The sequence below is a fragment of the Aethalodelphis obliquidens genome, unplaced genomic scaffold (genome assembly GCF_003676395.1).
Source record: "Aethalodelphis obliquidens isolate GAN/ISIS:26980383/991018 unplaced genomic scaffold, ASM367639v1 scaffold43, whole genome shotgun sequence".
NCBI lineage: Eukaryota > Metazoa > Chordata > Mammalia > Artiodactyla > Delphinidae > Aethalodelphis > Aethalodelphis obliquidens.
In genome coordinates, this window is record NW_020837987.1 from 8,132,680 (window position 1) to 8,159,886 (window position 27,207).

Sequence of the window (27,207 nt, forward strand, 5' to 3'; positions counted from 1 at the left end):
TCATGCTTAGCACCGATTTTATTGAGCGAGCTTGTTGGCTGCGCTCAGTTGGGGAAAGGAGAGCTTTCCTTCACAGCATGCCTTGCTCCTGGGGTCCATCTCCAAGTGGGCTCAAGTGTGGAGAAAAGGAGGCTGTCGCCTGACAGGAGGCGAGCTGCCCCCGAGGCAGGGGCAGGAGGTGGGGCTGGAGGATACAGTTTGGGGGTCAGCACAGAACTGGCCTCAGAAATTCTGAAAGAAATGGCACCTGGCCCAGAGGGGAGGTGCTGATGGGCGTGGTGCTGGAGGAGGTTGCACGGGCCCCGCTGCCAAATCCCAGAGACTCCCCACAACAACAGGAAGAGTTCACTTTGAGGCTGCTGCTGGTCCCCTCAAGGACCTCTGCTCCCTGCCAGCAATCACCTTGCCCCCAAAGCATGCTGAGAAGAGTCCTGTCCACGATTGCCCGCAGCTTTCCTCTGTCTGAAATCCTGGTTTGGCCTTTGTTTTCTGACTCAGTCTGTCAACTGATATCCACACATGTGAGAAAAAAATTTGCAAGTAACGTACAGGTCTCTGAGTTACTCTCTGACACTCCCCCTGGGAAGCTGGGGAAGCAAGTGACCAGCCTGGTTGGATCCCTGGTTTCTCGAATAGCATGGGGGCCACCACGCTGAAGCAGCAGCAAGTGGGGTTCATTGGAAACATTCCGGGAACAGGCTACACGGGACCCCCACTGTCCTCGGGCATCCTCCGGCTCGTGGCTGCAGAGCCGACCTTGATCGACGATGGTGTCTGGCAGATGGCAGTCTGTCCCGGAAGGCTGGATCAGGCTGGTTAGCTAGGACAGGCGGATCCTGACCCTCACGCTGGAGTGGGTCACGAGGGCACCATAGTGCCCCACCCAGGAACGCGTGTCTCTTCCATACTGCTCAAAAGACACATAGCGGATGCCCTTGCCAAAGTTGGTAAAGACGTGGGAGACCTGTGCAGGGAAGGAGAGTGAGGGAGTGAGGCTCCATGGACTCCTCTTCCTCCGTAACCTCAACAGATGTTCCCCAACACCAAGTAGGTACCTGGCCCTGCTCCAGGCGCTGGGGATATAGCCGTGAAGAAAGCAGCCAAAAGATCGTATCCTGGCGAAGCTGAGTCTAGACTGTGACGCTGAAGACAGATGGGGGAAAGGGCGGAGGAAATACTGCAGGAGGCTGGGATTGTAAAACAAGGGCCCCACTGAGATGACAGAGGCTTGATGGGGCAGGGGAGCCAGGTGGGGATCTGGAGTGTTCCAGACAGAGGAACAGTCAGTGCAAAGGCCCTGAGGTGGCAGTGTGCCTGGAGCAGAGTGAGGGGAGAAGTAAGAGGTGGGGTCAGGGAGGTAGCGGGCAGATCGTGTGGGGCCTTTGAGATCGGCCACAGAAGGACTCTGGCTTCTGGCTTTTTTTTTTTTTCTTTTGGCCACGCCACTTGGCATGTGGGATCTTGGTTCCCCTGACCAGGGATTGAACCCACGCCCCCTGCAGTGGAAGCGTGGAGTCTTAACCACTGGACTGCCAGGGAAGTCCCTGGCTTCTGGCTTTTTAATCTTCTTTAATTTTTTAAATTGAGCTAAAATCCACCTAACATAAAATGTACCATTTAAAACTGTACAATTCAGTGGTTTTTTTGTTTGTGTGTGTGTGTATATTCGTAATGTTATGCAGTCATCACCACTATCTAATTCTGGAACATTTTCATCACCCTAGGAAGAAAACCTCGAATCCCTTAGCTGTCACTTCCAATTCCTCCCTCCCCCTATCCTCTGGCAACCAGTAATCTATCTGCTTTCTGTCTCTATGGCTTTGCTTATTCTGGAAATTTCATATAAATGCAATCATACAATATGTGGCCTTTTGTGTCTGGCCTCTGTTTCACTTAGCACAGTTTCCAAGGCTCACGCATGTTCAAGTGTGAATCTGTACTTCATTCCTTTTTATAGCTGCACGATAGGATGTTGGCTTTTGCTCTGAGATGTAGCCACGGAAGGGTTACAAGCAGGTGAGATCCGTGGTCTGACTCACCTTTTTTAAAAAATAAATTTATGGGCCTCCCTGGTGGTGCAGTGGTTGAGAGTCCGCCTGCCAATGCAGGGGACACGGGTTCGTGCCCCGGTCCGGGAGGATCCCACATGCCGCGGAGCGGCTGGGCCCGTGAGCCATGGCCGCTGAGCCTGTGCGTCCGGAGCCTGTGCTCCGTAGCAGGAGAGGCCACAGCAGTGAGAGGCCTGCGTACCGCAAAAAAAATAATATAATAAAATAAAAATAAACTTATTTTATTTATTTATTATTTTTGGCTGTGTTGGGTCTTCATTGCTGCACGCGGGCTTTCTCTAGTTGCGGCGAGCGAGGGCTACTCTTTGTTGCAGTACTCGGGCTTCTCATTGCGGTGGCTTCTCTTGCTGCGGAGCATGGGCTTTAGGTGCGCGGGCTCTAGACTGCAGGCTCAGTAGTTGTGACACACGGGCTTAGTTGCTCCGCGGCATGTGGGATCTTCCCAGACCAGGGCTCGGACCTGTGTCCCCTGCATTGGCAGGTGGATTCTTAACCACTGCGCCACCAGGGAAGCCCCTGACTCACTTTTTAATAGGAGCTTTCTGGATGCTGAGTCTGTGTGTTGGGTTGGGGGTGGGTGGGAAGAGATCAGGAATGGAAACCAAAAGACCACCTAAAAGGTTACTTTGGTAAGTGAGGTATGATGACCATGACAGTTTAGGCTCAGGAGCCAGCCTGGGGTTGAATCAGGCCCTGCACGCTTTAGGATGACTTCGGGCCAGTCACCTAACCTCCCATGCCTCAGTTTCCCCAACTCTAGAATGGGGATGGAGCAAGGACTTCGGTTCACTGCTGCATTTCTAGCAACTAGAGCATAGCAGGCACACAGTAGGTGCTCAAAAATGTCTGTTGAACAACGAGGCCATTGTGCTAATGAAATGAATTAATGGGTGAAACTCTTGGGCAGGCCTGTAATAAGGGTTCAATGATTGTTAGCTGTTGTTATAGATACCCAGCAGTGCTGAGAGCAGAATTTGAGCAGGGTGAGAGGTGGGTGTGCCTTTGGGTGAGGGAAGGTAGTCTGGACCCACCTGTCGGCAGCCTCTTTCAGTCCACTGAAGGACCGGGTTGGGTGATGCCGAGAACTTGACCACTTCGTTTTCGTACATGTCCAGGAGGCGGACCCGGAGCCGGTAGATGCAGCCGCAGTTCTCCCGGGCACCCCACCTGCCGGGTGGCAGTGAGCCTTGATAGCCTCACCACCCGCTCAGGTCTCTGGGTTGGGGAGGGCAACTGAGGTCTGGCCTCCCTGCACTTTGATGAGGTTAGGCCTGGGAACCTAGGGGGAGGAGCCTAGGTGCCCCTGGGGTGGAGCCAGGGCCTGGGGGAAGAGCCTGGGTGCTCCTGGGGGCAGATTCAGGAGGCTGTGGGTCAGGTGTATATGGACGGGGGTGGGGAGGTAATGGTGTTCTGGGGAGGAACCACAACCTTGGGGAGGAGCTTGAGGGTGTAGGGATCTGGGGGTTCTGGGCTCACCAAAGTTCCGCCCCTCCCTGGCTCTGCTACTATGAGAGCATCGCTTCCCCTCTGTCAGCCTCACTATGAAGGGGGCACAGTAGCAGTGCCAGCCGTGGGGTCGATGGGGGTGTGAAATGACTCCCTTCTGCAGAACTGCTGCCACCACGGGGGGTTCTCCACTCACCAGTCGGCCACACAGATCTCGATCTGGGAGCTGTCGAGCAGCTCCTGCCACACACCCTCCATCACCAAGTCCACAAGCTGCCTCTTGAAGCACCATCTAGGAAGGGGGGATGATAGGATGGGTGGGTGGGGGGGTAGAGAGTCCCATCATTCAAGTCAGCCCAGAAATCACCTCCTCCCAGAAGCCTCCCCTGACTACCCTGTCTAAAGCAGCCCATCAGGGTTGCTCTACCAGACAAGATGTATGATGGGCTGTGCAACCCCACTGGCCTCTCAGATCCCCTCCACCCTTCACTCTGCTGTGGACTCCAGGAGGCTGACTGTATGCAGGCCTGCCCCTAATATTTGTGGGGACCAGGACATGAATACAAATGGAGGCCCACATACTAGACATCTGAGCAGAGAATTCTGGGGTCTCCTCAAGCACCAAGAGGCCCATGGTCTAAGGTTGTGTTGCCTGTATGGAAGGGTCTCCCTTACCCTCTACTTCCTGTTGGGTCAGCCAATGGGAAGCTCCAGCAGCAGATAGAAGGGAGAAGAGAGTGAAATCAGGGTATTTATTCTCCTGGCTCCCTCCCAAGGGATCATCGTGGGACTGTTGTATTTCTCAACGAAAGGGCCCTCTCCACAGTGCCCTCTCCTCCCAGCCTTCTCTGTCTTCATGTTTCGGTAATTGCTTCCTCCCCTTACCCCTGCCAGGCCTAGGGGTGGTAAGGTCCCTTCCCCCCACTGTTACTAGCCTAGAGTCCTGTAGTATCTCTTGTGTTCTGCCTGCACCTTTGTAAACAGTCCTTCTCCTCGAATTTCAATGTGCCATAATAACAGAAATAGTGATTTATCAGAAGAACTGATAAACTGACCAGAACTGAACAGAGTGCTCAAGGACAGACCTAGGTTTGTATGGGAACTTCATAAATGATAGAGGTGGCACCGCCATTCCATGGGGGAAGGGAAGGATTCTTTAGTAGATGGTGTTGGGAAAACTGGCTCAATATAAGGAGGGGGATAAAAAGAAAACTGGATCCTTACCGAACATCACATTCAAGGTGGATTAAAGATCTAAATGTAAAAGATAAAACTATGAGGTTACTAGAAGAGAGTATAAGAGAACACTGTTAGGATCTAAGGGTAGGGAAGGATTTTTTAAACAAAATTTCAAAGAACAAATTCTAAAGCAAAAAGATGAATTTGATCATATGTAAATACCAAATAACACATGGACATAGTTAATGCAGATGGTAGAGTGGGGGATTTCTATAATGTCCAGGATGGACAAGGGACTGACAGCTAGAATATACAAGAAATTCTTGTATATCAACGAGAATAAGATATCAACCTTAATAGAAAATATGAACAGGCAACTTACAAAAGAGGGAATCCAAAAAGCTAACAAGCACATGAAGAGATGTTTAATTATTAGTAAACTGAAACATGCAAATTAAAATAACAATGAGATATCCCGTCACCCCTAATATACTGGTAACTACTAGAAAGCTAGATGCCACGAGAATGGTTGACTGTGGGGGGAGGGCACAAGGAAAATGGGTATGGGGTATGAGGATAGAGAATCAGCCAATCAAACTGTTTTCATGTCTTCACAGCATTTACCACATCAGAAGCTCTGAAGTCAGACTACCTGGGTTCGAATCCCAGATCCACCATTTATAATAATGGTATTTGTGTCATAGGGTTATTGCCAGGATTTAAAAATTTACATGTAAAGCATCTGGCATAGAGTAAGCCCTCTAAATGTTTATTATGTTTTTGTTTTTTTTTTACTGTTTATGCGTTTAATGGCTTCCCCAACCCTACATCTAAAATGCAAATGAAAAAAGAGCAGTTTCCTGATCTTTCTGAATTTTCCTTGTGTCTCTGACATGTAAAACAGTGCCTGGTACCTGGTAGGCCCTTAACAAATATTAGCTGGTGGACTGAACAAGTGAATGTGCGAAGGAGAGGCTGAAAGTGGGTGAGGGTGAGGATGAGGACGGTAGGGTAGAGTCCCCCTCCCTCGCACCAGGGATCAAGGGCCACTCACTCGAAAGAAGTCACGAAGCAGGTCTGGGAAGGAGCGCCCGGCACCAGTATTAGGTTCTTTTCCACAGCCCAGCCATTCCCGCCGTGCTCCACCTCCCAGCCTCTGAAGCCCTCTGTGAGATACAAAAGGGTTGAACACCAGGAATTCGCCCGCCAGCTCGCCCCGCAGAGAACCCGCCACCACCTAGCTTGCTCCGCCCACCAGCTCCTCCCTCCCAGCAGGCTGTATTCGTGGTCCCACCCCACAACGGCGTCACTCAGCCCTGCCCATCCACTCAGCTTCTCCCCAGCCTCTCTAGGCCCCGCCCCCTGTTCTGCCTCCCTTCACTCTCAAACTACTGGGCTTCAATTCTGGCCCCGCCCCGGGCTCCTTACACCACCGCTTCCGGGCCCCTCCTCCCTTGGTCCCGCCCACTCATTCAGTTCCCCTCCCCACAGCCTCTCAATACGACCTTATATTTCTATGCAAGCTCCGCCCCTGCCAGCACCCAATCGGCTTCTCCCCAGGCCTCCCCGGGCTCCTCCCCCTTTAACCGCGCCCACCTAATCTACAGTTCAAGCATAGCTTCCCGGCCCAGTCCCCTGGATCCTTCTGCTCTGTCTCGCCCAGCCATCTTGGCTCGCTATACGGCCCACAGCCCCTGGCTCCTCCCACCCAGTTTCCCAAGAGCCTCGACCACGTCCCCTGGCTCCCGGCCCCGCCCCTGTCTGCTTCACCCTGGCCGCGGCCACTCACTCCACCTCGCCTGGGGTCCCCAGGCCACACATCCTTTTGGTCTCTTTTTTCCCGCCCCTGCTGCTAGCCCGTGCACCCGGCACCCACGCTCTCCGCAGGAGTTGAAGATGAGGTTGCGGCCGAGGGGCGCTCTCAGGCAGTAGCGCGCCAGGGCGCAGAGCGGGAACTCTTCCTCGTCCTCGCTGTTGGGCGGGCAGCGCTGGGCCACCGCGTAGAGAGCGCGGCCCTCCGCGCTGCGGTCGCGGGCAAGCTGCAGCAGCCACACGGTGGGCCCGTCCACCACGTCGCGCCAGGCGCGGCACACTGGGCGGCAGCGCGTCACTAACGCTCGCGGTGGCACGTGGCTCAGCACCTCCACGAGCAGCTCCGGCGGCAGCGCGTCCAAGGCTATGGGCGGGTCCGCGGGCAGCCGCCGCCGCGAAAGCCGGGCGCCCATCTCCGGCCGCCAGAGTCCTGCAGGTCGAGAGGGGTCGGCGGGTCAGAGCAGCCCGGCCTCCCTCCACCTCTCCTTCCAGGACGCAAGTCCCCTGCGACTTGACCGTGACCTCACCAGGTACACGGGCGACCGGGGGACTGCCATAACCAAGAAAATGCAGCATCTATTTCCTACCACTTGGCTCTGGACGGGGACCGGTTTCTCCCCACCTTTCCCCCTCAAGCAACAAACCCCTGGCCTGATCACGACCCCACTAGGACTGTTATCCACGACTTCTGTCTCTGGCCGGTGCACTTGTGTCTGGCTAAGCACTTTACATATGACCATATGCACACTGAAGACCCATGAGAAAAATCCACCGAGGAGGAAACCATTTCCATCCCATCCCCCAACCTGTCCCAACTCTAGGGCCTTTGGAATCCAGGACCTGTCCTTCAGCAAAATCTATTTCTTCAATCTCCTCGCTGAAGATTCTTGTCACATTTTTGCTCTAACCAGAACCCAGCAGTCCTGTGGGCCTTCCAAGTGGGTAAATCTCCTTGCTCCCTGGTGCTGTTTCCAGAGATTCTCCCTCCATCCTCCCCCAAATGCCGCAGCTATGAATCTCATCATCAGGGTAGATCGTTTGTCACCTTGTCGTCATCATCTGCTGACCCAGATGACTACCCCTCACTTCTCCATGATTTTAGCTCCAGGCTCACAGCCACTCAAGCTGCTCTTATCAACATTCTTGGTGATTTCCGTATCCAGGATGACGATCCTTCCTTCTGCCACCAGGCCTCTCTTGTTCCCTGACCAGCTGTTCTTCTAGCCCCTCCATCCCGTGGTCGCACCTACACCTTGTCTCAGTAACCACAGCCTCTTCAGAACCTCAGTCTCAGGCTTCTCACTCCCCACGCATCACCTCCTCTCTTTCCAGCTCTCTCCCCCCAGTGCCCTAGACCTACCCCCCACACACACACACAGTCCTTCCAACCCACTATGATCTCCCATCCTTTGTCCCTACCTCTTTTTCACTGACCCATACCCCCTCAAGTCCTCAGTCTTCCTTATCCAGCTTAAATTCCTTGGTTAATCATTTAAAACATTCTTTGCATACACCCTTGCCTCCTCTGGCTTCTTCCAACGCGTGCCCCGGTTAAATCCAGCCCTCCACCTACCTGTGCCTGTACCCGCACAGTTTAAAGCAGCTGAAGAACAACACACAACTCCACTGGCTGGTCTCACTTTAAGTGTGTGCACTTGATGCTCAAGTGTACCCACAGTGCTGCCTGGCAATCAGATTACATGTCTCTTATCCTCTTGCTCTTCCTCTCTGTAGATAACTATTTCACACCTTCTCCCCTATCCCCAACACATCACACTTCCTTCCACCTTTTCACTCTCTCTTTGCTTCTCATTTATATTTTTTTTGGCCGCGCCGCGCAGCATGGAGGAATCTTAGTTCCCCTACCAGAGATCGAACCCATGCTCCCTGCAGTGGAAGCATGGAGTCCTAGCCACTGGACCACCAGGGAATTCCCTCCTTGCTTCTTATTTTGCAGAAAAACTAAAATCGGTGGGAAGTGAACATCCAGAGACCCCCACCGCCCCATGTACCACTGTGCTTTCCCACCGTGACTGCGCCCACCCCAGGTCACCGTCTCACAGTTCTCCCCTCTGTCTGCTGCACCTTCAGCTTCCCCCTCTGCACTGGATCGTTCCCGTCAGCTCGCACAGAGTCATCTCTCATTTGAAAACAAATTAAACTCCTCTTGACTCCACCTCCCCTTCCAGCTCTGACCCCATTTCTTTGCTCCTCTTTATAGTAAATCTTCTCCAAAAAGTTGTCACGCTCACTGCCTCCATATTTTCTACTGATATTCTCTCTCAAACCTTCTCCAGTCAGACTTTGCCCTCCTTCTCTACCCTGAAATGTCAAGGTCACCAATGACCCCCCTTGGTGCTGAGCCAGCAGTCACTATTCAATCCTCACCTTGCTTGACCCGTCAGCAGCACCTGACACAGTGAGGGGACGCTCGTCTCACTTGGCTCTGGGCCAGCATGTCTCTCTGGACCCCTCCCGTCTGCCTGTGGCTCCTAGTCGGTCTCCTCAGCTGTTCCTTCCTCCTCCCTCTGATTTCAGTGTCAGGGATCGGTCTTTTTTTAAAAAACAAATTTATTTATTTTTGACTGCGTTGGGTCTTCGTCGCTGCGCATGGGCTTTCTCTAGTTGCGGCAAGCGGGGGCTACTCGGCTACTCTTTGTTGGGGTGCATGGGCTTCTCGTTGAGGTGGCTTCTGTTGTTGCGGAGCACGGGCTCTAGGTGTGTGGGCTTCAGTAGTTGTGGCACGCGGGCTCAGTAGTTGTGGTGTGCGGGTTTCGTTGCTCTGCAGCATGTGGGATCTTCCCAGATTAGGGCTCGAACCCGTGTCCTCTGAATTGGCAGGCAGATTCTTAACCACTGCACCACCAGGGAAGTCCCAGGGATGAGCCTTTGAACCTCCTCTATTCTCCATCACCTCTCACCTGGACCATTACTGTCTCCCTGCTCCTTTCCCCAGCTGTCAGGTGTGAACACCTGAGTCAGGTCCTGTCCCTGCCCTGCTCAGAGCCCTCCTGTGGCTCCACCTCACTCAGGGTCAGGGCAAGGTCCTCAATGCAGCCCACAAGCCCCACACGATCTGTACCCATCACCTCCCTGCCCTCATCTCCCCCTCACTCACTCTGCCCCAGCCACACCGGCCTCCACACCTCAGGGCCTTTGCACAGGCTGTTTCCTCCACCTGGAACCAGAGCATTTCTTGGCTCACCTCCACATTCCCTTCAATCTTTGCTCAGATGTCAACTTCTCCATGAGACTGTCCCTGGCCACATTATTTACAATTTCAGGGCCTCATGACCATCACCTCCTCCTCCTTCCCGTTTTCTTACTTTATTCTTCCCTAAAGAAACCCATTTCACAGATGAGCAAACTGAGGCATAGCAAGGTGAAACACCTTTATTTAACAAGAACTCAGTGAATAGCTCAAGACCTAGTGAGAAACGCATTTCATTTCCCCATCAGGGCAGAAGAGCTTAGTGATGAAATGCTCATGCCTGGGTCCAGCCAGCCTGGGTTTGAGTCCCAGCTAAGCCTCTTGCCTCAAGGGCAAATCACTTCAACTTTTTATGCCTCAGTTTCCTCTTCTGAAAATGAGGATGTTAACCTTACCCACTTCATAGGGTTATTGTGAGGATGAAACGAATTAATATTTATTTGTAAAGCGCTTAAATAATCGCTGGTGTTTCATAAATAAAAGTGGTATTGATATAATATTAGACACTAAATTATGTTAGTTGCTATTATTATTACACACCATAAAAAGCTGGTGAGCAACGATTTAGCTACAATATTTTCATCTGGTGACATTTACTGAGCCCTGACTAAACCACCCGTACCGAGCATTTAAGCTGGATCATCGCACTGAATCCCATCATCGTGTTTTAATGTCCAAAACAATCCTTGGAGGTTGCCCTGGGTTAAGAGGCTTCAATGATCTAATGCTTGTTATACTATCTAATGCCAGTAAGTGCTCCATTCATGTCAGCGGTTACTATTTTGAAATAAATTGATTAAGGTCTTGTTAAGGATTAAGGCTCTATCAAGCCAGTGATCCGTGGACGTGGCACAAAGCCCGATTCCCCTTCACCCCCACAACAGAGAACTGAAGTTGTGGAGACACGCTTTAGAGACTAGGGTGTGCTTTGCCCCAGGTGGTTATTAGCTGCATTAATAATTAGCTGCAATTTACAAGCGAATCCACCAGCTTGCCCGGTATGGATGTGTGCCGATCACTGGCAAACAGGGGATCCCTGGAGCTGGGGGTGGTCCCCTCACACAACGAGGGCAGCCAGACTTCACTGAGGGGCAAGGACCTTCAAGTGATGTACCATACGAGCCCTGGGTATTCAAAATGCTTGTGTGTGATGCTCTCCTGAGGACCACGAGGTGCCCTGTAGCCAACATGTCCAACACGGCTGAATGCCAACGACTGGCTGGGTCAGAATGGCACGGCGCTGCCTGCTGCTAGGGTGTTCGGGAGTGTGTGTGTGTGTGTGTGTGTGTGTTTGGTGGGGAGGATATTGTATTGGTTGTCACAGTGACTGGGGGATGCTACTGATATTCAGTTTCCAGGGACCTGTGATGCATGGCAGACATCTTCCCCAGATGGTTATAACAACGTATGCAAACTGATGTGCTCTTTTCCAGGAATTGGTCATTCTCCATTAAGGAGTGGCGTCCACAGCCCTCCCCTTGACATGGGCAGGCCTTTGGGATTGTTTCGCCTTTCAGAGCATTGTAGAAGTGATATTGCTAAGGGATTTCAGAGGCTGGGTCAGGAAAGAGGATACAGCCTCTGCCTGACTCTCTGGGGATGCATGCATGGGGAGCCGTGAGTCCAGTGGTGTGCTCCTAAAACGTTTAACAACTGGCTCTGTAGGGGAAAAAAAGAAAAGATTCTGGGTGTGTAACATTTGCTGATTTCTGTGGTGTGAATACACCTTCCATGGCTGACAGCAAGCTACCAACACGACGTCCCTGGACTTTGGCGTTGGAAAGAGCTGTCCACAACGTGCTTCCAGGATCCGGTGCGAGCCAGCTCCAGCACACCACGGCCTGAGTCACCATGTAAGTCTGGCTGCCCTGAAGTCGTCACATTGGAGATACACCGAGAGATAGACATGCTTGGGAGCCCCAGCTGTTTGGGTCTCCCCATCCAAGGTGCTACAGAGAGGAGTGAATGAGCCCTCAGATGACCCCGTCCCAACCACTGCCTGATGGCACCTGCACTAGAGCCCCTGAGAGCTGCTTAGCTGAGCCCAGTCAATCCCCAGAGCCGCCAGAATAATAAAGGAATGGTTATTGTTTTAAGTCATTGCATCTTGAGTGGTCTGTTACGCAGCACTCACTAAATGTAGCGATGCTCAGTGACCTGTATTTCAGGGGACAGGTACCCCTCACAAAGGGTGGCCAAGAGAATTCCAGTCAGCATTAAAAGTTCCATCTGGAATGGATAAAGGAGATGTGGTCCATATATACATGGACTATACTACTCAGCCATAAAAAAGAATGAAATGATGTCATTTGCAGCAACATGGACGGACCTGGAGCTTCTCATACGAAGTGAAGCACATCAGAAAAAGACAAATACCATATGATATCATTTATATGTGGAACTAAAATATGACACAAATGAACTTATCTGTGAAACACAAACAGACTCACAGACATAGAGAACAGACTTGTGGTTGGTTGCCAAGAGGGAGGGGGGTGGGGGAGGGATGGACTGAGAGTTTGGGATTAGCAGATGCAAACTATTATAAATATTATAGAATGAATTAACCACAAGGTCCTACTGTATAGCACAGGGAACTATATCCAATATCCTGTGATAAACCATAATGGAAAAGAATATAAAAATGAATGTATATGTGTATAACTGAGTCACTTTGCTGTACAGCAGAAATTAACACAACATTGTAAATCAACTCTACTTCAATAAGTTAAAAAAAAGTTCCATCTGGGCAGAGGAACTGCCTTTAGAAACATTTAGAAAGATTTTTTTTTCTTTCTTCTTTTTTTTTTTTTTTTTTTTTTGCAGTACGCAGGCCTGTCACTGTTATGGCCTCTCCCGTTGCGGAGCACAGGCTCAGCGGCCATGGCTCACGGGCCCAGCCGCTCTTCGGCATGTGGGATCTTCCCAGACCGGGGCACGAACCCATGTCCCCTGCATCGGCAGGCGGACTCTCCACCACTGCGCCACCAGGGAAGCCCTCTTCTTGTTTCTTGATCTGAGGGCTGGTTACATGTGCGTTCGTTTGTAAAAATTCATCAGGCTGTACAGTTTGTGTACTTTCTAGAAAAGGTTTACTAGAAACGATAACAACAATAAAAACAGAGATGGTAGTCCATGGAAAGGAACCAAGGGATGTCCAAAAAGCTCTCCCCACTGTTATCAAACAAAAGATAGGATGATTATTATTACTATTATTTTAAACTATGGAACGCTTCACAGATTTGCTTGTCATCCTGGTGCAGGGGCCAGGCTCATCTTCTCTCTATTGTTCCAATTTTAGTATATGTACTGCCAAAGTGAGCGCGATAGGATTATTTTTAAATTAAGGGCCCCATGAGAGTATCAAGAGGTAGCTTCTCTCTCTCCTCAGTGGTTCCTCCAATCAAGTAGGGCCTTTTTATAGTGATGGAAAATTTTGCACAAAAATACCTCCGTGACTCAGTGGTGATACCATTGCCATGGTTTGGTGGCACATACTTATAATAACCATTATTTATGATTATTTTTTATGGCTCTAGGGACTGACTGGGCTCAGCCAATCAGTTCTCAGCGGCTCTCATGCAGTGGTCCTCAGGCAGGGGCTGGTGCTGGGTCACCTGAAGGCTCATCACTCTGTCGAGCACCAGAGGTGGGGACTCAAACAGCTGGGGGCTCCCCAGCATTTCTCCGTCTCCACGTGGTCTCCTGCTAGCACATACATTTCCCTGAGTAGCCAGTTGTTTTTTTTTTAATGCTTTTTGCCACATAAAAGTAAACACTTTATCTTCTTTGTTGTTGTACAAATCACGATGATGGAATTGTCCTTCTCTCTCTCTTTCTATTTGGCCGTGCGGCGCAGCATGTGGGATCTTAGTTCCCCTACCAGGGATCAAACCCCGGTACATTTTGGTACTCGAAATATCATGTCGTTAACTTTTGTTTTATGAATTTGGAAGACTGAACAGTTACTGTGAATAGTAATATTTCAGTATCGGTCTAAAAAAATACATGGGTATTGTCCTTGTCTCCCTTTCTTAGGAGTCAGTGTTTATCCACTGTATAATTATTTCAGCTTTGGGAATTTCCTGGCAGTCCAGTGTTAGGACTCGGAGCTCTCACTGCCGAGGGCGTGGGTTCCATTCCAGATCAGGGAACTAAGATCCCACAAGCTGTGCAGCGTGGCAAAAAATAAAAATAAAAAAATTTTAAAAAATCAGCTTTTCTGTATGCTTGAATTCGCTTCTCTGTATCGTTGAATTTTTTCAGAATATAATCATGGGGGTAGAAAAGACCCAACTGCCAAAGATTCAGTGTCCGGGCTTCCCTGGTGGCACAGTGGTTAAGAATCCGCCTGTCAGCGTAGGGGACACAGGTTCGAACCCTGGTCCAGGAAGATCCCACATGCCTCGGATGCCACAACTACTGAGGCTGCGCTCTAGAGCCCATGAGCCACAACTACTGAGCCCGCATGCTGCAACTGCTGAAGCCCGCATGCCTAGAGGCCATGCTCTGCAACAAGAGAAGCCACTGCAATGAGAAGCCCGCGCACCGCAACGAGGAGTAGCCCCCACTCGCCGCAAATAGAGAAAGCCCACACGCAGCAACGAAGACCCAATGCAGCCAAAAATAAAATAAATAAGTTAAAAAAAACAAGATTCAGTGTCTGTAAAGCCTATTAGGACCCTCTACCGAGGGCAGGGAGCAACTGAAGGTTTCCAGGATCCTGGGCTGCTGCTCCCAGCAGGATAGCTGATGGTCAGGAGCTCCCACTATGGAGGCAGCTCCCACTATGGGCAGGCCATCACTTAGGCATGTTGCTGGCCTCTGAGCCTCAGTTTTCTTGTCTGTAACACGGGGATAACTATTGTTCTACCTCAAATGATGGATGTGAGCAGTGAAGGACAAATATCCCTAAGCCATGCCTGGGACTCAAGGAATAACTCTCAATGGTCATAAAAGAGCTGTAGGCTTTCGCCCTTTGGATGAGGATTTGATAATCTGAAAGAATTAGGAACCTAGTGAGATGCTCTCTGTGGATCCCCCTTGGGGAGAAGGGAAATGGGAGAGGGGGTGGGCACACATCTACCTCATCACCCTTTCAAAACTCTGCCAACTACCCAGGGCACCCATGTTGAACTTGAATTCCTCAGGGAGAACGCATGAGCAAACCACCAAGCCAAAGCCAGAAACTACTTCCTATAACACCCCATGGAGAGATATGCACCTGCATAAGCTGGGGAATCTTGGTGGTGGGTTTTGTGGTGCATTTCTGCTGTGTGTGTACACGTACATGTTCCATTTATATTTGCACACAGGGAGCCCTGTTTCCTAGAATGGGTACCTTTTTAAAAAAATTACCTTCATGGATGTATAAATTACATCCAATAAGATGCACACATTTCAAGTGTACAATTTGTGTTCTAACAACTGCGTACAACTGTACAACCATGCCCACAGCCAAGATGTGGGACATTTCTTTCACTCTGAAAGGTTTACCCCTTCCCAGTTAAGCCCCACCTCCATCCCCGCCACTAATCTGCTTTCTGTCACTATAAATTCGAGTTTTCTCTTCTAGAATTTCATATAAATGGAATCATATGGTGTGCCAGTTATTAATTTACTTCCTCACAGCTCCAAGTTGAGAAATTGGAATCTGGGCGTGTAAATCTTTTCCCTTTGCCGGCTGACATGTTAAATATTTCCAGTAGAGGGAGCCAGAGAGGCATTGCAGGAGGAAGTAGTGTTAGATTCTGCTGCACAGCAAAGTGAATATGCATACATATATCTCCGTATCCCCTCCCTCTTGAGCCTCCCTCCCACCCTCCCTATCCCACCCCTCTAGACGGTCGCAAAGCACCAAACTGATCTCCCTGTGCTATGCGGCTGCTTCCCACTAGCTATCTATTTTACATTTGGTAGTGTATATATGTCCATGCCACTCTCTCACTTCGCCCCAGCTTCCCCCTCCCCCCACCCCGTGTCCTCAAGTCCATTTTCTATGTCTGCGTACTTATTCCTGCCCTGCCACTAGGTTCATCAGTACCTTTTTTTTTTTTTTTTTTTTTAGATTCCATATATATGTGTTATTTGCAGTAAGGTGGATGGACCTAGAGTCTGTGATACAGAGGAAGGGGTTTTGCTTCCCACTTCCAGACTGCCGGGATAGGCAGCTTCTCCTGCCCCATTCCCAGGCGTACATGCATGCTTCTCCGGTGTCGGGCAGTCAGCAGCATCCTTCAGCCAGCACCCTCCCCTGGCACCCACCTCAGCTGGTTTCCTAGCTGAGTGCCGCTGGTGAGATAACTTCCTTGGGAACTGCTCTCCCTGGCATCCTAGAGGACTGACTTCTGGCAAGTACCAGAGGGTGGATTTCCAGCAAGTTCTACATGTGCAGCACCAAAGGGATCCTTTTGCCCTTTAGTGAGCCATCTCCAAGTGTTCTCCAAAAACAGCAGGGATTCTGGGGCTGCCACGGACGGCCTGGGACTGGCATCTTTCTCCAGCTCTCTGTCTTAGATCTTAGGGGTAGTGGCTGCTCCTTGTAGTTGTTATTTCTTATTCTTTAGCGTTCTCTTATTTCTTAGCAGCGAATCCCTCTAACTCTAACCCTCTGCTATAATTAATAATTCTGTATATTAAACATTCTCCCTTCAAATTCCTGTGTGGTTCCAGTCTCCTGACTGGACCCTGACTGATAACTACAGAATGTGCCCCTGTGTCTTCTTTCCTTCAGCATCACATTCTGTGATTCAGCCACATCGTTGCAGGTATCCATCAGTAGTTCACTCCCTTTTATCACGGAGTCGTATTCCATTGAACAGGTTAAACCATGACCTGTTTACCCACCCAGCATGATGGACATTTGGGTTGTTTCCAACTTGAGGCTATTATGAATAGAGCTTCTATGAACGTGCACACACAAGTGTTTGTGTGCACATAGGTTTTCATTTCTCACGAGTAACTATGTAGGAGTGGAATTCTTGGATCACATGGTAAGTGTGTATTTCACTTTACAAGAACATGCCCGATCGTTTGTTTCAGCATGATTGTGCCATTTGCGATCCCATCAACCATGTATGAGAGTTGCAGCTGTCAGCACCTCGTATTGTGAATCTTTTCAGTTTTAGACAGAATGGCTTCCTTTTGATGCCCCGGGGAGATTTTCCTCTACCTGACATCCTCATTTAGTAATTTTTTTTTTTTTTTTTGGCTGCCCCTTGCGGCTTGTGGGATCTTAGCTCCCCGACCAAGGACCGAACCCGCGCCCTCAGGATTGGAAGTGTGCAGTCCTGGACTGCCAGGGAATTCTCTCCCTTATTAATTTTAACTCTTGACTCTGAACTGTGGTGCCAGTGTTGTTTCTAACCTGTGACAAATGGTTACAGAAAAACCATCAATAAAACAAGATTGAAAATTCTTTGCTTTTGGGAATTATTTGCATGTACAAAGATCTGGTGTGTCTTCTCCTTTAAGAAGGCAGACTGAGCTATTGATAATCAGAGCCTCTACTGGCCTGGAAGAGTTTTTAGGTAGATTTTTAAAAAATGGTACCCTTTCTGGGTGAATGCAAGCCGGGGGTAGCAGGGCCTGGTGCTCAGAGCAAGGGCTGCGTTCAAGCCCCCGGCTGGCCTCATAATAATAATAGCTAGTTCTGTGCTAGAGGCTCTCAAAACAGAATCCCAGGAATCCCAAGTTCAAATGCCTACAAGAGACAGGCAGTATCCAAAGTGAGACCAACTGGGTGGAAGCAAACCGGAGAGAAGAGCCCAGGCTGGAGGCTGTGCCAGTGTTCACTGGGGCTGATTTATTGCCCAGTAGGAAGGTGGGCCCAGTTCGGCTACATTTTCCAGTTTGTCAAGTGATTGGAAATCCCTGTTTTTATGTGAAATCACCCAATTTTTAAATGTTAGCAGTGCATTTAAAGAAAAAAAATAAAGAACAGTGTGGGCCAGGTGAGACAGATCTGCAGACCCAGGAACTGATTGCGGGCAGCCTTTTGTGGCTTCTGTATTATCCCAGTTGATCTTCACACCATGAGGAAACTGAGGCCCAGAGAGGTGAAATGAGGCACAAAAGGTCACACAGCAGTCAGAAGTGGAGTGGCGATGGGAATCTGGGCAGTCTGATCTCCCTCTCAAAGGGCATCCTCCCTATGTACAGCAAAGAAATTAAAAAGCAAAGTGAACAGGAGGGAGACCATCACCAAGAAAGAAATGTTGATAAATTTCTGCAAGACAGAAAGCAGAAGGAAGTGTAGGGGCTAGGACAGAACTCAAGATGGGGACAATGGAGCCTCAAGGACCCCCAGAGGCTCTGGACCCAGAGTTGAGGATCCAGAGGGGCCCAGGCTGTGGTAGAAGTGCAGGTCAGGAGTCGAGAGGGCAGAGGGAGGACAGAGGTTAGTCCATCTCTGAAAAACTGTGCCTGTTGGTTCCCTGTTCCCTCACCTGCCTCCCCCACGCTTTGCCACACAGATCTCAAGCTGCCCAACATTCACATACAGGAAAAACAAAACAATACTGGATGACTGTTCTTTGAAAACATTGCATGACGCATCCAGGAAGAGCCCAGGCTGCTGGTGCTCCTGAGATAGCCTTCCCCACTCTGGCATCTGGGAGTGAGCTCCCAGCAGCCTGGTTTCCCCCAAGTTATCACTGACAAGTGCTGCCTCCAAACACAGGGTTCTCAGTCATACCTTCAGCTGGGCACAGAGGCCAGTGGGAAAGCGGGACCATATTTACGAAAGCCCCAAATTTCATACCAGTTACTTAAATAAGTCACCCAGCCCCTTGTTCGTTTGAAAATGTGACTGGACAAGCAGGGATCACCAGATGCTTAAAGAAAACCAGCAGCCTGAAAAAGAACCAGTAAGATAAACATGCAGGGCTTCCCTGGTGGCGCAGTGGTTAAGAATCCGCCTGCCAATGCAGCAGACACGGGTTGAAGCCCTGGTTCCTGAAGACGCCGCGGAGCAACTAAGCCCGTGCGCCACAACTACTGAGCCTGCAAGCCACAACTATTGAGCCCGTGTGCCACAACTACTGAAGCTTGCACGCCTAGAGCCCATGCTCCACAACAAGAGAAGCCACCGCAATGAGAGGCCCATACGCTGCAACGAAGAGTAGCCCCTGCTCACCGCAACTAGAGAAAGCCGCACACAGCAACAAAGACCCAATGCAGCCAAAAATAAATAATAAATAAATTAATTAATTAAAAAAAAAAAGATAAACATGCAGAGCAAAAGTGAACTGACCCCAGAGGTAACAGAGACAGTTCAGAGGGCCAAAAGAATGTAAAGGAAAAGAAAAACCCTAATTCGTACACTCAGGGCCAGCTTCAGGCTTCACGGGTGTGTGACCTTTGGAGCTGTACTTAGAAGGGCTCCATGCCTGTTTAATGGTCTGCTACTGCCAACCTGAAATTCTTAATCGTTTTTGAACAAGGGGCCCACATTTTCATTTTGTACTGGGCCCTGCAAATTATGTAGCTGGTCCTGAGTACACGTAGATTTGAGAAGAAATTCAAAGCAAAACAAGAACAGCATACTAAAAAAGGAAGAATGTCTTTTAAAAAAAAAAAAGGAAGACTGTCGTCAAGAAGAAAAAAAGAATTCCAAGAAATAGATGGGATGAGTTAAAAACAGGAAAATCCTTCTCTCAAAAGAGAAAAAGTAAAGCTATTTAAAAGAACTGCAGGAAAAACAAAAAACTGTTTAAGAAAGTCATGGCACAAATATGATATACACTAAACCATATCCATGTTATATCCATTTAATAACGTACAAGAAAAAGGAATCCATTTGACCTGGAGGCTAGGGGCATTCTCCTTATACTAGCTCTGTTTATTGGTTTTCATGGGAAAAATATTGTTTTTGTTTTATTGAGATATAATTAATATTGTGTAAATTTAAGATGTACAGCCTGTTTTTTGGTTTTTTTTTTTTTTTTTGGCCTCAGCACGTGGCTTGTGGGATCTTAGTTCCCTGACCAGGGATTGAACCTGGACCCCCGGCAGTGGAAGCAAGGAGTCCTAACCACTAGACAGCCAGGGAATTCTCCAGCCTGTTGATTTGATACATTTATATATTGCAATATGATTACTTATTAGCAATGCCTTTATCACTTCACATAATTATTTCCTTTTTTGGTGAGAACATTTAAGGTCTGGTCTCTTAACATAAAGATTGTCTTTTCAAAAAAAGACAATCTTTTGGATTGTGCTAGGAAATCTACATGCAAAAAGATGAATTTAGGCCTTTACCTCACACCATACACAAACATCAACTCAAAATGAATCAGAGACCTAAATGTAAGAGTTAAAACTATAACATTTTTAGAAGAAAACAGGAGAAAAATCTCATGATCTTGGGTTAGGCAAAGATTTCTTAGATACAATACCAAAAGTAGGATTCATAAAAGAAAAAATGGATTAATTAAACACCATCAAAATTTTAAACTTTTGTACTTCAAAAGACATCATTAAGAAAATGAAAAGACAAGTTATAGATTAACAGAAAATATTTGCATATCATATATTTGATAAAGGACTTGTATCTAGAATATATAAAGAACACTTAAAATTCAATAATAAGACAATCCAATTTAAAAATTGATGAAAGGGGCTTCCCTGGTGGCGCAGTGGTTGAGAGTCCGCCTGCCGATGCAGGGGACGCGGGTTCGTGCCCCGGTCTGGGAAGATCCCACATGCCGCCCAGCGGCTGGGCCCGTGAGCCGTGGCCGCTGAGCCTGCGCGTCCGGAGCCTGTGCTCCACAACGGGAGAGGCCACAGCAGTGAGAGGCCCGCGTACCGCAAAAAAAAAAAAGATGAAAGATTTGAATACACATTTCACTGAAGAAGATATACAAATGACTAATAAGCACATGAAAAGATGCTCAACATCATTAGTCATTAAGGAAATGCAATTTGAAATCACAATGTGATGCCACTTCATGCCCACTAGAATGTCTATTGTCCAAAAGATTGGCAAAGGACAGGGAGAAACTGGAACCCTCACACACTGCTGGTGGGAATGTAAAATGGTACAGCCTCTTTGGAAAACAGTTTCTCTAAAAGTTGAACATTAAAAAAAGAAAAAGTTAAACATAAACTTACCATGAAACCCAGCAATTCTACTATTAGGCTCTCTACCCAAGAGAAATGAAAACACACGTCCACGCAAAGACTTGACTGCAAAAGTGCATAGCAACATTATATCTTCGGAAACAATCCAAATGTCCATCAACTGGTGAATGGATAAACAAAATGTGGTATAGTCATACAGTGGAATACTGTTCAACAATAAAGGAATGAAGTACTGGTACGTGCTACAATATGAGAAGGAACCCCCAAACAGTATGCTAAGTGAAAGCACCAGACACAAAAGATCACATATCGTATGATGGATTCATATGAAATGTCCGGAAAAGACATACAGAAAGATTAGTAGTTGCCTGGGACTGGACATGGGAACAGGAAGTGATCACAAATAGGCACAAGGGATATTTTGGAGGTGATAGAAATGCTCTAAAACTGTGGTGATGACTGCAAAACTCTGTAAATTCACTAAATCACTGAATTGTACACTTAAAAGGGCTGAATTTTATGGTATGTAAATTGCACTTCAATAAAGCTGTCCAAGAAAAAAAAAAAAAAAACCCAAACCCGGCAAACTTTACAGTTAAAGCATGTAAGACTTAAATAGTGTAACGGAACAGACTGTAGAAGTAATCAACCTTGACAGTGTGAAAGCAAGTGTACAACTGACAAAAGATGGGAAAGGAAAAGGTGGGAGGAGGGGAAGCCAAGACGCTTCTCTCACTCACTCAGTATCATGGGAATCAAAAGTTGCCAGAATAAGAAATACAAGTGAAGCATAAAATTTAAAGTTACAAAGGTAAATAAGAAATGATCTTTTAAAAAGTACAATTATTGAAAATTAGTGGAGCAAATACACAGTGAGCTAAACACCATCTTTCATAGCAGACAGTAATAGACCATACTGAATTTCCCTATTTCTCTGTCATTTTCACTGTCATCACCCTCTCAGTTATTCAGCTGCTTTCTGGGCCACAGCATGGGTGAAATGGGAGGCAAAGTTACTTCTGATTTTGGTATATTCTAGTTTAAATGTCATGAACATCATGCGTATTAAAATCAATCAACCAACCAGCCAACTAGTGCAATGTCACCATAATTTACTTAAAATGCCACTAGTGAGAACTCCCATACACACCTGACGAGAGTAAAAATTGGTGGAACCACTTTGGAAACTAGTTGGGTATTTTTTAATTAATTAATTAATTTATTTATTATGTGGCCGCACCACAGGGCATGTGGGATCTTAGTTCCCTATCAGGGATTGAACCCGCCGCGCCTGCAGTGGAAGTGCGGAGTCTTAATCACTGGACCGCCAGGGAATTCCCTAGTTGGACATTTTTAATTTATTTATTTTTGGCTGCACTGGGTATTCGTTGCTGCGTGCGGGATTTCTCTAGTTGCGGTGAGCGGGGGCTACTCTTTGTTGCGGTGCACTGGCTTCTCATTGTGGTGGCTTTTGTTTGTTGCAGAGCACAGGCTCTAGGCGCACGGGCTTCAGTAGTTGCAGCACGTGGGCTCAGTAGTTGTGGCTTGTGGGCTCTAGAGCACAGGCTCAGTCCTTGTGGCGCATGGGCTTAGTTGCTCCACGGCATGTGGGATCTTCCTGGACTAGGGCTTGAACCCGTGTCCCCTGCATTGGCAGGCGGATTCTTAACCACTGCGCCACCAGGGAAGTCCCAAGGCATTTTTTACTTAAGTTAGAAATGTGCCTTCTCCATGACCCAGCAATTCGACCCCAGAGCCAGGAAACACATACTAGGATGTTCACGACAGCATTGCCCCAACAGCTTCAGCCTGGAAATGACCCAGGTGCCCATCCGCTGTAAGGTGTATAAACAAATTAAGGCAATCACAGAATGGGATACTAAGTAGCAATAAAAAAGAGTTAACGACAAGTAAACACAACAACACAAATGGACCTCAAAAGCATAATTTTGGGTGAAGTTGCCAGACACAACAAGTCACCCAGAGTGCGAGTCCCAGGACAACCAGACAGCTGGGTGGCCTGGGGCAGTCCTGTCTACACCTAGTGTCCCAGGGTAATTAGGGTCATTGTTAATAGTGACCCCTATCGCTTCCAAAATTCCCTGGTTTAGATGATAAATTATATACTCACACCAGTGGTTCTACTCTTAGAAAGTTTACAAACAAGCTAAACTAATCAATACTACTTATGGATGTACACACATATTAAAAAAAACCAAGCAGGGAGACAAGCATTATAAAAGTCGGGACGCTGGTTCCCTCTGCGGGGATGGAAAGAGCTACTAACCAGAGGAGCATCTGGGGGCTGGTAATGTTCTCCTTGTTGACCTGGGTGCTGGTTATAGACTTCATAATTATTTGTTAAACTGTACATGTATATTTTATGTACTTTTCTGTATGAGTGTTATATTTCGCCATTTAACAATTATTAGTGCTATCAGTGAACACCATGATTATTTAAGTCAAAGAAGGAAACAGTCACACTGCATCTGAGTGCAAATAATAGTTCATATTTGTCGATGCTTTCTTTGTGTAAGGCATCCTGAGAAATTCTTTACGTGCATCATCTCATTCCCTGGAGGCAGCACTGACATTTCTGGGGCATCACAGGGCTAGCCGGGGACACTGGCTTTGGGAACTGCTGGTGACAGCCTGCAGAGGAGGTGGCACTGGGGAGAGGTGAAATGTTGCCAGTTCCACATTCAGTCAGCCCCAGTTTCGCCCCAGCCCTAATTCAAACTTCTTCGTGAATTGGGGCATGTGGCTTTCCCTCTCGAAGTGTAGATTTCCCCTCTGGAAAATGGGAAATGTGCAGGTCCAATCTCCCGTCCACAATCCCTAAATCCAAAAGCTCTGCAAACCAAGTCTTTCACAGACCCATTTGATGGCAGAGCTGCCTGGAACGGATGGAAGGTTTTATTTACGGTATGAACTTGCATTTCACTGAAGAAATGTCAGTGTGTTTGATTACTCTCCAGCCCCACCAGGAATCTTATCTAATGTACAGGATGGTTCCTATGGCTTGCCTCATAGTCACTTCCCAAACGCATTGGGCCTCAAAAGTTTTGGCTAAGACACTGTGGACTTGTAGTAACTCTCACTTCTCATGGTGATGGGGAAATTCAGTGAGATCAAGGCCTGGCCCTCGACAAGTGTTAGCTGCCATTGTGAACGTTGTGCCTACGATTAGCACTTAAGTCCATCTATGGGACTGGAGTCTGTGGCTGCACCTCCTTATGTCAGAATCACGCAGCCATTAAAACCATGACTGGAGGAATGTGGGCTAAGGGGATCCTTAGGGAGTAACGAAGCACAGCAGGACATGAAACTGCAGCAACGTCAAGGTCAGAGCCATTCAGTGAATTTAAAAACGGCAAGAGAAAATGCCAAGTTTGGGACTTCCCTGGTGGCACAGTGGTTAAGAATCCGCCTGCCAATGCAGGGGACACGGGTTCGAGCCCTGGTCTGGGAAGATCCCACATGCCGCAAAGCAAATAAGCCCGTGCGCCACAACTACTGAGCCTGAGCTCTAGAGCCCGCGAGCTACAACTACCGAAGCCCACGCGCCTAGAGCCCATGCTCTGAAACAAGAGAAGCCATTGCAATAAGAAGCCCGCACACCGCAATGAAGAGTAGCGCCCACTCGCCACTAAAGAAAGCCCGTGTGCAGCAGTGAAGACCCAATGCAGCCAAAAATAAATTAATTAAATTTAAAAAAAAAGAAAATGGCAAGTTCAAAATCTATCTCCAGAAAAAAAAAGGAGTAGAAGGAAGGGCTCAAGAGCAGTGATGATGTTATGAGTAGTTATTCCCAGGTGAGCAGACCATGGTAGTTAAGAAAAATCCTTCACAAAATACTAACAGCTAATGTTAACTGCACTCTAACTGCTCTAGGCATGTGGAAAGTGCTTTACAAGATCTCACAGAAGGCCCCACAACAACCCCATGAGGCAGGCGCTATTTTTCAGCTGGGGAAACTGAGGCTTGGAGGAGGGAAGCAACGGACCCAAGGTCGCCTGACAGGCAAGCAGGTCGGGGATTTGAACCTCAGTGTGGAGGACTCCAGGGTTTGTGCCACTGTGCACGTCTTCATCTCTGAGTTTCTATACTGTCTTACTTTATTTACATCAAATTTTACCATAAAAATGTCACCGTACAGAAAAGTTGAAAAAAATAGTTAAAACGAATATCTCAATGTGCTCCATATTTTGCCATATTGGCTTTCTCTCCCTCCCTCTCTTTTGATTAACCTTTTTCTTTTTTTGATGGTCTTGAACCACGTGGCATTTTATTTGAATTGCATTTTACATTTTCTGTCTTGGTATGTTGTGACTCCAGAGGACTAGCTACTGTTGCCAAGGCAAGATGACTTTGGGTAACTTCAGGGATCCACCGGGTTTTTGCTTGTTTTTTAAATTATTTTTTATTGGAGTATAGTTGATTTACAATGTCTCTTTTGATGAACTATTAAACATGCATCTTCTAAGAAAGAATAAGGACCCTCTATAAGTCTATACTAACATTTAATCCACTAAGAGAAATCCATTCTACCATCTAATCTTCACTCCATGAACACTTTTTCCCATTGTCCCAAGGTCTTCTGGAGCTGTATCTTCCTAACAAAGATGGGGCTCACACACTGCTGGGGGTGCTCATGTCTCTCTAATCTCTTTTAATCTAAAACACTGCCCCTGCCTTTTCCATTTTTCTTAAAGAGATTATATTTCTTTTATCATAGGAAAAAACTAAGGCAGATTTTTCTATTTGATTTGTGAATCATATGTATAACTTGACTGGATTGAAAAATTAGCATTTAAATAAATGTAAATACTTTATTAAAAATATTTTAGGGACTTCCCTGGTGGCACAGTGGTTAAGACTCCACGCTCCCAATGCAGGGGGCCGGGTTCGATCCCTGGTCAGGGAACTAGATCCCACATGCATGCCTCAACTAAGAGTTCGCATGCCACAACTAAGGAGCTCGCATGCCACAACTAAGGAGCTCGCAAGCCACAACTAGGACCCAGTGCAACCAAACAAATAAATTAAAAATATGTATATTTTTTAAAGTAGATTCCTCAGTCAGGCCATACAAAAATGGGAGTCAACAGATTATATACATATATATATAACAAATATATATATATATAGTTATATATAGATATATTTAATGGAACAAGAAAAACAAAAGTTTACAAAAATTATTTCATGTTACAAAAGTGCCAATAGAGAAACTAAAAGGAATGTCATGATTATTTAGGAAGGAGGGAAACCATGGAGATGATTGATAAACTAAGAAATAACAATGGAAGAATTTGCTTTAAAAATTTGGAAGTAACTACCAGAGTAATAAAAAGCAGAGAAAGGTTTAAAACCATGCACCACGGATCACAAGTTACTTTTGCCATTTCTGAAAAGTAATTTAATTACAAAGTTTTAAAACTGGCTGCGGGGGAGGGTGCGCTGTTTAAACGATTGATATTTCATGCAAAGCTTTGTCCCGTTTGTCTTTTGTTCTTGTGTTCCTGGGACATTTAAAAAATTGTTATTATTTATTTTAAAAGTAGGTTGGTAATATTGTAAATTTGAATATTGGTAATATTCAAAATAAGGGGTAAACAGCTGCTGTCTAAAGTTGAAGGATCAAGATACGGAGTGTTAACAAATATTACTGAACACTGCAAAGGTTAACTTAGAACAAAATTTAAATTGGGTGGAGCGGCCGCAGCTAAAAACATACTGTGCCGAAGTTGCTAAATCGAGAAACGGCGCTCTAAGATCTGATTCACAGATTTTTCCGCCAGTCAGAGGAAACAAAAAGCAGAATTGGTAAAAAGTGGTCTGGCCTTTCACCAGCTGCTGCGAACACGTGTTGGTCGGGTACGTTTCGGAGGGGGATTTATTTAATGGTGGCCTCCGCGGGCCAGCAGCCGAGCGGAGAGGCGAGGGCTTTAGAGGACTGCTTTTAGCAAAGCCCTTTCCGAACGATCTGGGGCTTTCAAACGTGCGATTGTGTAACTCTGGACTTAAAGGGGCAGAAGCTGGCTGGGGCAGGCCAGGAAGGGGCACTAGGGCGCAGGATTCTCGGGACACGCCCCTCCGGGCAGGGCCTGGGGCGGAAATCCTTCCCGGGGCGCCTCAGCCGCGAGTGGGGACGGGACACCGGTCCCGACCTGGGTCCCTACCTGTCCCGGCGCTCACCTGGCGGCCTGCTCGGAGGCGGCGGCGGGCTAGGATCCCCTTCCCCACCCTGCTCTGAGAGGCAGTCGGGGGGCTCCCCGGGAACGGCCGCGCCCAGGGAGCCCCGGGACCCGCGCTCTGGGCAGTCGGTCCTCTCCGGGGCGGACGGCTGTGAGATCCCGCGGGCGGGCGGCTGCGCGAAGCCGCAGCGAGGGAGGGGCGGGGTCT

General features: G+C 47.8%; 1 protein-coding gene and 1 non-coding gene across 8 annotated transcripts; both read right to left on the bottom strand.

Annotated features, from left to right (window-relative positions):
- Nucleotides 1–27,154, bottom strand: LOC113605846 (F-box only protein 17). Of its 7 annotated transcripts, XM_027079489.1 has the most exons (9): nt 27,001–27,102; nt 6,571–6,936; nt 5,749–5,860; nt 4,740–4,769; nt 4,191–4,223; nt 3,712–3,807; nt 3,101–3,236; nt 1,056–1,143; nt 1–964 (listed from the first exon to the last, which is right to left on the bottom strand). In XM_027079489.1, the coding sequence occupies exons 2-9, from the start codon at nt 6,917–6,919 to the stop codon at nt 912–914; spliced, it is 897 nt and encodes a 298-aa protein (XP_026935290.1). In that variant the 5' UTR covers nt 6,920–6,936; nt 27,001–27,102; the 3' UTR covers nt 1–911. The 7 variants fall into 7 exon arrangements, with proteins under 7 accessions (XP_026935290.1, XP_026935295.1, XP_026935289.1 ...); XM_027079494.1 differs by lacking the exon at nt 1,056–1,143 and having other exon boundaries at nt 27,001–27,154; XM_027079488.1 differs by lacking the exon at nt 1,056–1,143 and having other exon boundaries at nt 26,985–27,086.
- LOC113606287 (U6 spliceosomal RNA) lies at nt 12,936–13,042 on the bottom strand. The gene has a single exon (XR_003427477.1). It is a non-coding gene; the product is annotated as a U6 spliceosomal RNA (small nuclear RNA).
- Nucleotides 27,155–27,207: the final 53 nt, after the last annotated feature.